The 15297-nt window shown below is 38.3% G+C and overlaps 1 protein-coding gene across 10 annotated transcripts in view; it reads right to left on the bottom strand.

The window, feature by feature from the left end:
- The window catches only part of CDC42BPA (CDC42 binding protein kinase alpha), a 292824-nt gene that overhangs the window by 73612 nt on the left and 203915 nt on the right, over nt 1-15297 (bottom strand). For all 10 annotated transcript variants that reach the window (XM_081486909.1, XM_081486911.1, XM_081486910.1 and 7 more), the window contains one exon: nt 8930-9035. In XM_081486909.1, coding sequence (XP_081343035.1) covers nt 8930-9035 — 106 coding nt within the window. The remainder of the gene's footprint in view (nt 1-8929; nt 9036-15297) is intronic.

Raw genomic sequence — 15297 nt, 5'->3', positions numbered from 1 at the left:
GGTGTGATCACTCACCTAGAGCCAGACATCCTGGAATGTGAAGTCAAGTGGGCCTTAGAAAGCATCACTATGAACAAAGCTAGTGGAGGTGATGGAATTCCAGTTGAGCTATTTCAAATCCTCAAAGGTGATGCTGTGAAAGTGCTGCACTCGATATGCCAGCTAATTTGGAAAACTCAGCAGTGGCCACAGGACTGGAAAAGGTCAGTTTTCATTCCAATCCCAAAGAAAGGCAATGCCAAAGAATGCTCAAACTACCGCACAATTGCACTCATCTCACATGCTAGTAAAGTAATGCTCAAAATTCTCCAAGCCAGGCTTCAGCAATATGTGAACCGTGAACTTCCAGATGTTCAAGCTGGTTTTAGAAAAGGCAGAGGAACCAGAGATCAAATTGCCAATATCCGCTGGATCATCGAAAAAGCAAGAGAGTTCCAGAAAAACATCTATTTCTGCTTTATTGACTATGCCAAAGCCTTTGACTGTGTGGATCACAATAAACTGTGGAAAATTCTTAAAGAGATGGGAATACCAGACCATCTGACCTGTCTCTTGAGAAACCTGTATGCAGGTCAGGAAGCAACAGTTAGAACTGGACATGGAACAACAGACTGGTTCCAAATAGGTAAAGGAGTACGTCAAGGCTGTATATTGTCACCCTGCTTATTTAACTTATATGCAGAGTACATCATGAGAAACGCTGGGCTGGAAGAAACACAAGCTGGAATCAAGATTGCCGGGAGAAATATCAATAACCTCAGATATGCGGATGACACCACCCTTATGGCAGAGAGTGAAGAAGAACTATAGAGCCTCTTGATGAAGGTGAAGGAGGAGAGTGAAAAAGTTGGCCTAAAGCTCAACGTTCAGAAAACTAAGATCATGGCATCTGGTCCCATCACTCCATGGGAAATAGATGGGAAACAGTGGAAACAGTGTCAGACTTTATTTTTTTGGGCTCCAGAATCACTGCAGATGGTGACTGCAGCCATGAAATTAAAAGACGCTTACTCCTTGGAAGGAAGGTTATGGCCAACCTAGATAGCATATTTAAAAGCAGAGACATTACTTTGCCAACAAAAGTCCGTCTAGTCAAGGCTATGGTTTTTCCAGTGGTCATGTATGATGTGAGAGTTGGATGGTGAAGAAAGCTAAGCGCCGCAGAATTGATGCTTTTGAGCTGTGGTGTTGGAGAAGACTCTTGAGAGTCCCTTGGACTGCAAGCAGATCCAATCAATCCATCCTAAAAGAGATCAACCCTGGGTGTTCATTGGAAGGTCTGATGTTGACGCTGAAGCTCCAATACTTTGGCCACCTCATGTGAAGGGTTGACTCATTGGAAAAGACCCTAATGCTGGGTAGGATTGGGGGCGGGAGGAGAAGGGGACGACAGAGGATGAGATGGTTGGATGGCATCACCGACTCGATGAACATGGGTTTGGGTAGACTCCGGGAGTTGGTGATGGACAGAGAGGCCTGGCGTGCTGCAATTCATGGGGTCACAAAGGGTCGGACACCACTGAGCGACTGAACTGAACTGATGAAGACCTAGAAGATCTCCAAGAACTAACACCAAAAAAGAAAAGATGCCCTATTCATCATAGGAGATTAGAATGAAAAGTACGAAGTCGAGAGATACCTGCAGTAACTGGCAAGTTTGGCCTTAGAGTACAAAATGAAGCAGGGTAAAGGCTAGCAGAATTCTGCCAAGAGAACGCACTGGTCATAGCAAACACCAGCCAGACATTCTGGAGTGTGAAGTTAAGTGGGCCTTAGGAAGCATAACTATGAACAAAAGTAGTGGAGGTGATGGAATTTCAGTGAGCTATTTAAAAGTCCTAAAAAATGATGCTGCTAAAGTGCTGCACTCAATATGTCATCACATTTGGAAAACTCAGCATCGGCCACAGGATTGAAAAAGGTCAGTTTTCATACCAATCCCAAAGAAAGGCAATGCCAAAGAATGTTCAAATCACCATACAAGGGCGCTCATTTCACATGCTAGCAAGGTAATACTCAAAATCCTTCCAGGTAGCCTTCAGCAGTATGTGAACCGAGAACTTTCAGATGTATAAGCTGAGTTTCGAAGAGGCAGAGGAACTAGAGATCAAATTGCTGACATTCACTGGATCATAAAGAAAGCAGGTGAATTTCAGAAAAATATCTACTTCTGTTTCATTTACTACTCTAAAGCCTTTGACTGTGTGGATCACAACAAACTGTGGAAAATTCTTAGAGAGACGTGAGTAACAGACCACCTTACCTGTCTCTTGAGGCACCTGTATGTGGGTCAAGAAGCAAGTTAGAACTCGACATGGAACAATGTGCTGGTTCCAAATTGGAAAAGGAGTAAAAGGCTGTATATCATCACCCTTCTTCTTTATGCACAGCTTATACATATACTTCTATGCATAGTACATGATGTGAAATGCCAGGCTGGATGAATCACAAGCTGGAATCAAGATTGCTGGGAGAAATATCAACAACCTCATATATGCAGATGATACTACTCTAATAGCAAAAAGTGAAGAGGAACTAAAGAGACTCTTATGAGGCTGAAAGAGGAGAGTGAAAAAGCTGACTTGAAACTCAACAGTAAAAAACTAAGGTTATGGCCTCTGGTCCCATCACTTCATGGCAAACAGAAAGGGAAAAAGGAGAAGTAGTGACAGATTTTATTTTCTTGGGCTCCAATTTCACTGTGGACAGTGACTGCAGCCATGAAGTTAAAAGATGCTTGCTCCTTGGAAGGAAGGCTATGACTAACCTAGACAGCATATTAAAAAGCAGAGACATCACCTTGCTGACAAAGGTCCATGTAGTTAAAGCTATGGTTTTTCCAGTAGTCATGTACGGATGTGGAAGTTGGACCATAAAGAAGACTGAGCACTGAAGAATTGATGTTTTTGAATTGTGCTGCTAGAGAAGATGCTTGAGAGTCCCTTGGACTGCAAGGAGATCAAACCAGTCAATCCTAAAGGAAATCAACTCTGAATATTCATCATAAGGACTGATGTTGAAACTGAAGCTTCAATACTTTGGCCACATGATGTGAACAGCCAACTCATTGGAAAAGGAGTAAAAGGCTGTATATCATCACCCTTCTTCTTTATGCACAGCTTATACATATACTTCTATGCATAGTACATGATGTGAAATGCCAGGCTGGATGAATCACAAGCTGGAATCAAGATTGCTGGGAGAAATATCAACAACCTCATATATGCAGATGATACTACTCTAATAGCAAAAAGTGAAGAGGAACTAAAGAGACTGAAAAAGACCCTGATGCTGGGAAAGACTGAGGGCAAGAGGGGAAGGGGGTGACAGAGAATGAGATGGTTAAAGAGCATCACCAATTTAATGAACTTAAATGTGAGCAAACTCTGCGAGATAGCAAAGGATAGAGGAGCCTGGCATGCTGCAGTCCATGGGGTTGCAAAGAGCTGAATAGGAGTTAGTGGCTAAAGAACAACAAAGTATTCAATTTCATATATATCTATATATACCACATCTTCTTTAACTATTCATTTGTTGATGGAAATGAACCACAAAGGTTGCTTCCATATCTTGGCTACTGTGAATAGCACTGCTATGAACACTGAGGTGCATTACCTTTTCACGTTTGAGTTTCTCCAGATCTATGTTCAGGAGTAGGATTGCTGTATTGTATGCTAACTCTATTTTTAGTTTTTTAAGAAACCTCCATCCTGTTTCCCATAGTGCCTGCAACCATTTACATTCCCACCAACACTGTAGGAAGGTCCCTTTTTACCACATCCTCTCCAGCATTTATTCTTTGTCGACTTTTTGATGATGGTCATTCTGACTGGTGTGAGGTGGTATCTCATTGTAGTTTTCACTTGCATTTCTCTAATAATTAGCAGTGTTGGGCATCTTTTCATATGTTTGTTAGCCATCTGTATATCTTCTTTGGAGAAATGTCTATTTAGGTCTTCTGACCATTTTTTGATTGGGCTGGGTTTTTTTTTGTTGTTATTGCGTTGTATGAGCCATCGTATATTTTGGAAATTAAGCCCTTGCTGGTTGCATCATTTGCAGATATTTCTTTCCCAGTCCACAAGTTGTCTTTTCATTTTATTTATGGTTTTCTTTGCTGTGCAAAAGCTTTTAAATTTAATTAGGTACCATTTGCTTATTTTTGCTTTTATTTCTATTGCTTTGGGAGACAGACCTAAGAAACTACTGCTATGATTTACATCATAGAATATTTTTCCTATGTTCTCTTCTAGGAGTTTTATAGTATCATGTCTCACATTTATTTTTTTCCCATTTAATTGCCTTGGCACTTTTGCTGAAAATCAATCAACTATAAATATGACGTCTTATTTTTGGACTCTACTCTGTTTCGTTATATCAATGTTGTTGTTCAGTCACTCAGTTGTGTCTGACTCTTTGCAACCCCATAGACTGCAGCACACCAGGCTTCCCAGTCCTTCACCATCACCCAGAGCTTGCTCAAACTCATGTCCATTGAGTCGGTGATGCCATCCAACCATCTCATTCTCTGTTATCCCCTTCTCCTCCTGCCCTCAATCTTTCACAGCATCAGGGTCTTTTCCAGTGAGTCAGCTCTTTGCATCAGGTGGCCGAAGTATTGGAGCTTCAGTTTCAGCATCAGTCCTTACAATGAATATTGAGGGTTGATTTCCCTTAGTAAGTTGATTTCCTTTTGTAATCTTTTGATTATTGTAGATTTACATTAAGTTTCAAACGTTGGTAGTGTAAACTCTCCAACTTTTATACCCACTCCCTGAAATATTTTTGCTATTTTAGATCTTTTGTATACCCATATACTTTTAAGAATAAGTTTGTCACTTCTAACAAAAAAGCCTATTTAATCTTTATAGGGATTTCCTTGAATCTACAGATTAGAGAACTGCAGTCCTAACAGTACACAGTATCTCTCTCCATTTGTTTAGACATTCTTTAATTTAACTCAGCAATGTTTTGTATTTGTCTTCCTTTAGTTAACTCTGGGAACTCTGAAATTATTATTTTCGATAACTGTGTCCACTATGAAACTTTTTATTTTTTTGAGAGGATGCATCAATCTCTTCATGTTAACATAGCCAGAAGTTTACCAGCTGTTTTTGAGAATGTTTTTTGCAGATGCAGTGTCTTCACTAATTCCCACAACACATCATTTTTGATCACCATTGCTTTTGACAGCCCATCCAAATAATTTGTGGTTGGGGTTTCAGCTGAAGATTTGCAAGAAGAAGAGGAAATACAGATTTTTGCACTGTCATGTTACAATAGTTACAAGTAGTCTTAAATAGATTTGTTTAGTATTTGTCAGAAAAAGCTAATTTTTTCATTCTTACTAAACAAAAGCATGGGCTTTGAAGCCAGACTACCTGTGTTCTAATCCCATTCTGCCACTCCCTTGTTGTGAGATTAGGAGAGTAGCTTAATCTCCCTTTGCCTCAGTTTTCTTATCTGTAAAATGGTAAGAAAAATAAGGTATACCTGAGAGATTTACTGTGAGGATTAAATGATTTATATAAAGTAAATTAGGAGAGTAAAAAGTACACTTTACCTAAAGTACTTCGAAGGAAAGTTATGACCAACCTAGACAGCATATTAAAAAGCAGAGACATTATTTTGTCAACAAAGGTCCGTCTAGTCAAGGCTATGGTTTTTCCAGTAGTCATGTATGGATGTGAGAGTTGGACTATAAAGAAAGCTGAGCACCAAAGAATTGATGCTTTTGAACTGTCGTGTTGGAGAAGACTCTTGAGAGTCCCTTGGACTGCAAGGAGATCCAACCAGTCCATCCTAAAGGAGATGAGCCCTGGGTGTTCATTGGAAGGACTGATGCTGAAGCTGAAACTCCAATACTTTGGCCACCTGATGCGAAGAGCTGACTCATTGGTAAAGACTCTGATGCTGGGAAAGATTGAAAACAAGAGGAGAAGGGGACGACAGAGGATGAGATGGTTGGATGGCATCATCGACTCAATGGACATGAGTTTGGGTAAACTCCAGGAGTTGGTGATGGACAGGGAGCCTGGCATGCTGCGGTTCATGGGGTCACAAAGAGCTGGGTGTGACTGAGCAACTGAACTGAACTGAACCTAAGTACTAGCTCATTTTGCATGCTTGAGAATAAGATTTTACTATTTGTGAACTGACATATTTGGTTTATGATAATTATAAGACTACATAGGATATGGAAGAGTGCTCATGTTTAAGTGAAAAGGCAGATTAGAAAATAAAATGTATATATGACTGAAATTATGTAATAATATGTGTACCAACAGAACCTGGAAAGGAACATATAAAAGTAAAACAGCTGTTTCAGGTTGATGAAATCATAGGTAACTTTTCTGTTGAATATTTTCCACACTTTGTGTAAGTGTGATTTTACGCATTATTTAAAAACAAGATACAAATGGTAATCTTTTCTCACTGGAAACCATTTACTTCCACTCCTTGGCACAGATGGCGATTTTACTTGCAATAAGTTATCTTTAATAGAAACTCTGAATACAGACTTCTGAAAATATCAATAAGGTTTTTTCTATTTCATTTTTAATTTTTATTTTTGAAGTTAAAAAATCTGATTGTGAGAATCTATTAGTTATCTAAGTTTCAAAATTAACACACTAATTGCTTTTTGGTTTCTATATCTGAAGTTGTGTTGAGAAGGAATTAAGTTTCTTCCAGCTGGTTCCCAATGGGACAGCTGGTGTAGCAATGGCAAAGGTATTCTTTGGTTATTCTTCTTGGGGAAAATATTTGATGTAATCAAACAAACAAAAAATAAGTAAATGGAAAGAAACAGTGAATATATGCTGTTAGGTGGGCTGAGTAAGAAGCAGAAAGACAAATAAAGCTGAATACAAGGAGCAAAAATAGAGAAGAGGTTCAAATGGAAGAAGACCCAGATCCTCCCCTATTTCTCAAGGAATAAATATTTCCTTGTTATCATTTGTCATTGAATACTTGCCAACCATTATGATTTGCTCTCAAAGTTCTACTCACATTCTCTTTCATATCTTTCAATTTAGCAAGACAAAGTAATGCTCTATTTTTTATAAAATTAAGAGATAGTTTTTATTTTTATCTTTCAGATCTCATCAAAATCAAGAGTATTGTTTAAAAATTATTTCTAAAGATGTGCTTCTGGTAAACTCACCAGAACATTATGGTTAATCAAGAAATAAAGCCAAGGAGTGAATACAAGGTTTGATCTACATTCCATCTGATTATATCACAATTTGATTTTTCTTCAACTATAATACCATCTTTTATTAGGTAATTTGCTTAGAAATTCTATATGAAGCAGCCTTCTAGACTTTAATTATATTTCTTACCTAAAGGTAACTCTTAACAGAATCTTAAAATTCTGTCTTGTAGACAGAAATGATGCTCAATTTTGCAGTCATATGATACAAGTCCATTCAATAACAATTATGTGACTTATTTGGATAAAGTTTAAATAATACTAGTTTTTTTTTTTAAGATATATTTATTTTATTTTTGGTTGCACAGTGTCTTCATTGCTGTGTGCAGGCTTTCTCTAGTTGCAGGGAGTGGGGTTTCTCTTCGTGTGGTACGCAGGCTTCACACTGCAGTGACTTCTCTTATTGTGGAGCATGGGTTCTAAGTGCACTGGCTTCAGTAACTGTGACTTGGGGGCCCTAGAGCACACAGGCTTCAGCAGTTGTGGCTCACGGACTCTAGAGCTCATTAGCTGTGGTGCACACACTTAGCTGCTACACAGCATGTGGAATCTTCCTGGACCAGGGATCGAACCTGTGTCCCCTGCGTTGGCAGGTGGATTCTTATCCACTGAACCACCAAGGAAACCTTGTTAGTTTTATTTTAGTGGAAATAACTAACAGCTATACAATAATGTTCACACAGTACTCACAGTCTAAAATAATTTATACTACTTAGTATTTGGTCATTTTCCAGTGTTTGTATGCATCAGCTTTGCAATCACAAAATAAACTAACAGAGTTCTTTCTCAAGTGGTTTGCAACCAAACAAGCAAAGTCATTTTTAAATGCTTAGAAAGTTGAATAATCATGGGAAAAATAGTGAGAGAAGTGAAAATAAATATGGAATATGTTGGAAATTGAGATAGAATGAATGAAGAGTCTCTTTTTTTATGATTATTTAGCCATTGTCTTTCAATCTGTTGTTGAAATGACTAATTAAACATAATACTTTGGAAAATATTAGAACTCATTATAAAGGCCAATTATCCAAACCTTATTTATAAGTAAGTACAACTATTAAAATTGCAGATTAATATTAGGATTTTCACAGATGTTAACAAATGGCACAAGAAATGCAGAATGATGGCAATTTAAGAAATCTGAGCTACTAAATGGAAAAAGATTCCTTTAAGTATTTGAAATTTTGTTCATAAATCTAGTTGTTGTAATCTAGGTTTAGTCTATGGTCCAGCCCTTTGTTTGCACTATAGGGTTTAGACAAAGTTGGTTTCTTTGGCTTCTTACATACCAATGGTATTATTTCTAGCTATTATCAGTTCTCCATCATGAATAAGATCAGAATTGTCAACATTTCTCTAGTTTGGCTTAATTGTTCCTGTCCTTGACAAAGGCAGGCCCTAACTTAGCTAGCCATGGTATAGTAAGTGATGAATTTGAGAGAAAAGAGTTAAAGAGATGGAAAGTGAAATAAAGAACAAGGGCTCAAAAAATACTGGGACAAAGAACAAGACAAAGTAAGCCAAGTCCTTTCTCCAGGAGACTCCTGTAAAGATTGGTAAAATGAAAAAGTGACTGTACACAGAAACAATCTTTGATATAAGGAGAAATATTAAATAAAAAATGTACATCAAATATAAAATTATATCTACAACTACTACGGCAGTACTGAATATCTAGCATGTGTCAATAAACATAAATGAGATTGAATCACTCACCTTATCAAGCTCACTTGTCAGTTTTTTATTTTCTTCAGTTAGTAACACTTTTTCTCGTTCATACTGTTGCTTGAACTCATTTTCAAATTCTTCCCTTTCACTTTGACTAATACAATTCAAAATAAGCAAGAAAAAAAGGAGTTGAATTAAAAGTAAAATAATAGTATTGTATCATATGCTCTATTCTGAAAAACCACTATATCTCAATTGCTCCAAATCCCAATCCTTTCCCTTAAATGAAGAAATCTCAATCATTTCCTTTTAAGTAATAAATAGATTTGTCTGCTTAATAACATTTTGTTGTTCATTTGAAAATCTGAGGAAGACATCCTGATTATGCTCACCTTATTTGGCTGTGTATATGCTAGGAAGTATGGGAACATGAGGAAGCAAGGGGAAAAGGAGGATACAGGGACCACAATATGATTCTACACTCAGGTCTAGATTGCATAGAAAATTCAAGAAAATTCAAATTATACTACCAACAGTTCTCTCAATACACTCAGGCCATCTTTCCATAACTCCTTCTTTCCTTCTTCCCTATGTACCTACCAATCTACATATATATACATATAACACATTTAACGTTATAAAGCTTGTTTAGTTCTGGGGGACAGAACTGATTAACCCTTAGAGGTAAACACAATTCTAACAAACTTTTCAAAAACCTCCTAAGGGAGAAAGGGGAATAAGTTTTTGAATACTGAATTGAAATGTAGAGAAGAGCCTTATCTCTACTGCAGTTTGATGGAGGAAGTTGGTTAGCAGCAAATAAATATCAAAGTGAAGTAGTTCTGGGTAATTCTATAATTGCTTCCAAGTCAACAAAGAACATAAATGATGGTTGATTTAAAAATGTAATCTTAAAAATTCCTTTATCACTAAATCATTGAATATAAATTAAATTATAATTAAATGATTAACTTCTGGGAAAATAACCATTTTGTGTACAAGCAAATAGGTCACTTTGTTATCTACAATCAAAATGTGAATTCAGTTATGTTTAGAATCTTTCTAGATTCAGAAGCAACAAAAACAACAACTTAAAAAAATATGAAAAACTACAAAGAAGCAGTCTTTCAGAAATATAAGTAAATGAAAGTAAATTGAGTACAATTTCTATAAAGGGCTTCCTTGGAGGCTCAGTGGTAAAGAATATGCCTGCCAATGCAGGAGACATGGGTTTGATTTCTGGTCTGGGAAGATCTCACGTGCCTCAGAGAAACTGAGCCCATGCACCACAACTACTGAGCCTGTGCTCTGGAACCTGGAAGACACAACTACTGGACCACGTGCTGCAACTAATGAAGTCCAAAGGCCCTAGAGTCTGACCTTGGCAACAAGAGAAGCCATTGCAAGGAGAAGCCCTCGCACTGCAACTAGAGTATCCTCTGCTCACCGCAACTAGAGAAAAGTCTGCACAGCAATGAAGACCCAGCACAGCCAAAAAAATTTTTTCTATATGAAACCATTTTTGTTTTTTCCTATTAGCATTAAACATAAGTCTCTGCCATACTTAAACAAAATAAACAAAAAAGAAAGTGAAAGTGTTACTCAGTCGTATCCAACTCTTTGAGACCCCATGGACTGTAGGCCCCCAGGCTCCTCTGTCCATGGAATTCTCCAAGCAAGAATACTAGAGTGGGTTACCAGTCCTTTCTCCAGGGAATCTTCCTGATCCAGGGATCAAACCCGCATTTCCTGCATTGCAGGCAGATTCTTCACTGTCTGAGCTACCAGGGAAGCCTTTAAAAATGTGCTGAGGGTCTACTATGACAGTGGTGGTTTAGTCGCTCAGTTGTGTCTGACTCTTGGAACTGTATGGACTGTAACCCACCAGACTCCTCCATCCATGGAATTTCCCAGGAAAGAATACTAGAGTGGGTTGCCATTTCCTTCTCCAGGGGATCTTCCCAACCTGGGGAGTGAACCCAGGTCTCCTGCTTTGCAGGTAGTCCCTTGCATTGCAGGCAGATTCTTTACCAACTGAGCCACTTTCCTGGTCTTCCTGTTCACAGGCAACCGTCTTGAAATCTTGAGAGATTGCTATATTCACTTAACTCATTGTCTAATTTTTGCTCCCTGTGCCAAAATATGGCTTCTGCCGCCATCACCTCAAAAAAAAAAAAAAAAAATGCTGCCTCAAACCTATTGTTCCAACTGTTATTATTATATCCAATCTACTGGCTACCTTTGACACTGCTGTCCCCATCCCCTCCTCTTGAAATGCAGTCTTCTCCTGGCTTCAGTGATGCCCACTCTCCTGATTTCTGCTTACGTTTTGACTTTACAGCTCTCTTTGTGAGCCCCCGCCGACCCCTCTTTCCTCCACATAAGTGCCAATACTCTCAGGTAGTCTGTCTCAGGTGCTCAACTTTTCTTTACACGTTGTTCCTGAGCTATTGCACCTATTATATTACCTGATTTCAATTATCATCTATTATGCTGAATTCACATCTGAATCTACATTGGAGATGAATTAGAACTACTCCAATCTACATTGGAGAAAGAAATGGCAACCCACTCCAGTATTCTTGCCTGGAGAATCCCATGGACAAAGGAGCCTAGCAGGCTACAGTCCATGGGTTCACAAGAGTCAGTCACGACTTAGTGACTAAACCACCACTACGTTGGAAGCTTTCCTGGGTTTCAAATTGTTGACTTGATATCTCCTCAAAATTGTCTCCTAAGCACCTCCAATTCAACATGCCCAACCCTAATATCAGATAATCAAATTACCACCAGCCCCACCTTCCTTTCCCTATAATCATATATTCGACTTAACTCTTCTTACTATAGGAAAAAACATAGCTAAGGTCAACCTCTTTGCTTATGTGCCTGCTCAAGTACACTTTTTCCCTGTCTGAATCATCTACTGGCTACTTTCTATCAGATTACAAGCATGGTGTTATTTTTGAGATAAATTTCTCTTCCACTTATTATTTCAGCTTTTACTACTTCTTGTTCTTGCAATGAAAGACTTCCGATAATAACAGTGTTATCTATACCCTGTCTCCAAACACTCTCCTTCAAGTCTTCAGATCCACTATGGGTTTTTTGGCCACTGAAATTGTTCTTATCAAAGTCACCAATGACCTTCATATTTTAAAACTCATGTATCAATTATATGGTCCTCATCTTATTTGATTTAGACCTCATCTAATTTGACATGTAGACAGATTTGATACACATTCATCCTAACACCAAATCTGGGCACCAAATTTGCCTGGTCTTCTTCCTATCATTCTTCCTGGCTCTTCTCTACTTTGCTGTTTCTTCCTCATTTCTCGGTTTCTAAAGATTGGAGCTCCAGGGTACAGCCCTAGGACTTCTTTTTCATCCATATTCATTCACTAAGTGATCTCATATAGTCTCACCCCTTTTGATATCATGTGAGTGATAGATACTCCCAGGATTTTATCTCCAGCTCTGAAATCCAGACTTATTTATATGATGATCCATTTGACATTTCCACCTAGATGTCTAAAAAGCATCTCACACATAATTTGTATAAAATGAGCTTCTGATATTCTCATCCCAAACTTACTTCTTTTGTAGTCTTCCTCTCTAAATGGTAACTACATTCTCTCCATTGCTAAGGCCCAAAACTGTAGTATCACCCTTGATTTTTCCTCTCTTATCCATATCTAGTCTATCAGCAACTATCATTATCTTTACCTTTTCTGCCACCAACCTAGGCTCAAGTCACCATCATCTTTTGCCTAGATTACTGCAATAGCCTTCTAAATGGTTTCTCTACCTTTTCTCTTATCTAGTTCAGACTTCTTAAACTAGTTGTCAGAACAACCCTTTTAAAACACAAGTCAGTATTTGTCCATTTTCTACTCACTATCCTGCAATGCTTCCCTGCCATGGTTTTGAAAGGGAGAGTGAAAGTCGCTTAGTTGTGTCTGACTCTTTGCGACCCCATGGACTACACAGTCCATGGAATTCTCCAGGCCGGGATACTGGAGTGGGTAGCCTTTCCCTTCTCCAGAGGATCTTCCCAACCCTGGGATTGAACCCAGGTCTCCCACATTGCAGGCGGATTCTTTACCAGCTGAGCCACAAGGGAAGCCTGCCATGGTTTTACTGTGAGTAAGTAATTGTGAGTCACTGAAAATGACTTATAAAACCTTACATGATCTGGCACCCATTACCTCTCATACATATCTCTCACTATTCTTTCCCCTTAACTCTTGTTTTATCTACCTTGGCCTCATTTTTAGTATTATTATTGTAATAGACTTTATTTTTTCGAATGGTTTTGAGTTCATAGCAATACTGAAAGGAAGTACAGAGATTGCCCATATATTCAGAGTGGTGTGTTTGTTACTATTAATGAATCTACATTAGACACATCATTATTACTAAAACTTTACAATTTATATTAGGTTGTACAGTGACATATATAGAGTAGTTTCACTGTCCAAGAAATCCTCTATACCCTGCATATTCATCCCATCCTCCTTCCAACCCCTGCAACCACTGATCTTTTTACTATCTCAATAGACTTGTTCTTGATGTAAAATGTTCTTCTCATAAATATGTAAGGACCCACTTTCTTTGGTCCTTACTGAGAAATCACCTTCTCAGTATAATTTTTCCTGGCTATCATGTGTATGTGTGTATATAATTTAATTCTCATCTTAATGCTTCACAGTCCCCATCCTCTGTCTTACTTTTTGTTCTTGGACTTAATAATTATCTAATATATTCTGTATTTTACTTATTTTGTTTATATTTTATTTATAGTCTTTTACCATAACTAATCATCACTTCATGGCAGATAGAAGGGGGAAACAGTGGAAACAGTGGCTGACTATTTTTCTGGGCTCCAAAAATCACTGCAGATGGTGACTGCAGCCATGAAATTAAAAGATACTTACTCCTTGAAAGGAAAGTTATGACCAACCTAGATAGCATATTAAAAAGCAGAGACATTACTTTGCCAACAAAGGTCCGTCTAGTCAAGGCTACGGTTTTTCCAGTGGTCATGTATGGATGTGAGAGTTGGACTATATAGAAAGCAGAGTGCCAAAGAATTGATGCTTTTGAACTGTGGTGTTGGAGAAGACTCTTGAGAGTCCCTTGGACTGCAAGGAGATCCAACCAGTCCATCCTAAAGGAGATCAGTCCTGGGTGTTCATTGGAAGGACTGATGTTGAAGCTGAAACTCCAATACTTTGGCCACCTGATGTGAAGAGCTGACTCATTGAAAAAGACCCTGATGCTGGGAAAGATTGAGGGCAGGAGGAGAAGGGGACGACAGAGGATGAGATGGCTGGATGGCATCATTGACTCGATGGACATGGGTTTGAGTGGACTCAGGGAGCTGGTGATGGACAGAGAGGCCTGGCGTGCTGCGGTTCATGGGGTCGCAAAGCGTCGGACACAACTGAGCAACTGAACTGAACTGAACCATAACTAAAGGAAAGCTCCATAAGGACAGAGAATTTTTGTCTGTTCACTGCTATGTCCCCAGGGCCTACAACAGTGCTTTCACATAGCAGGTTCTAAAAAAATCTGTTGAATGAATGGACCAAACTGAATTAAACTCAAGCTGCCAATATAAGTTGAGAATGACAATAACATACATTTAGTTCCTTAAAACCTAGAAACTTGAGCATCACTGCTAATTTTTTCTGCTTCTCATTTCTCATATCTGGTCATTATGTCCTCCAGGTTCTGTCTTCTCAGTAGACTTTCTGAGTCTATAAACCTTTCTCCATCTTCACTGTCATACCTAAGGTCCAGCATCTCATCACCAGATTCCTGTCTACAGTCTGCTCCTTTTAATCTATTATCTACACAGTAATAAGAGTGATCTTTCAGAAACATAATGTACTTTTTCTTCACTAGTCTTAGGATGAAGTCTAAATTCCTTACATTCCTTCATGATTTTGCCTCTATTTTCCTTTCCGGTCTCATTTCTTAACACTCATCTTTATTTTTACGCCTCCACCATAATGAACATCTTTCCTTTTCTAAATGTGTCATTGCTACCCTTTTCCTATGGATCTTGGCAAATTCTGCTAAACTTTGCCTGGACACTCTTCTACAGCTATATATTTCTTATATCCTTGGTCTTAACTCAGAAATAATTCTGTTCAAAAAACCCAGACACACCAAAGTTAACATTTGAAAAAAAAGAAACAAATAGACAACAACAAAAAACCCCAAGCAGCAAAGTCACCTTTTGCGTCTCCTCTACAAGTGTTCCTATACTTCTCATTTGCTTTCCTATGATGCTGTAATATAATCTTCTATTTACCAATCTTGACTTTGGTCTTCTTGAGGACTAGACTGTATTTACTGCCTATGTTTCTCCAATCCTTGACACCAAACAGGTATTCAACAAATAATTA

Source organism: Giraffa tippelskirchi, chromosome 5, assembly GCF_054371585.1.
Source record: "Giraffa tippelskirchi isolate mGirTip1 chromosome 5, T2T-mGirTip1v1.2.pri, whole genome shotgun sequence".
Taxonomy (NCBI): Eukaryota; Metazoa; Chordata; class Mammalia; order Artiodactyla; family Giraffidae; genus Giraffa; species Giraffa tippelskirchi.
This window is presented reverse-complemented; position numbering and strand designations above follow the sequence as displayed.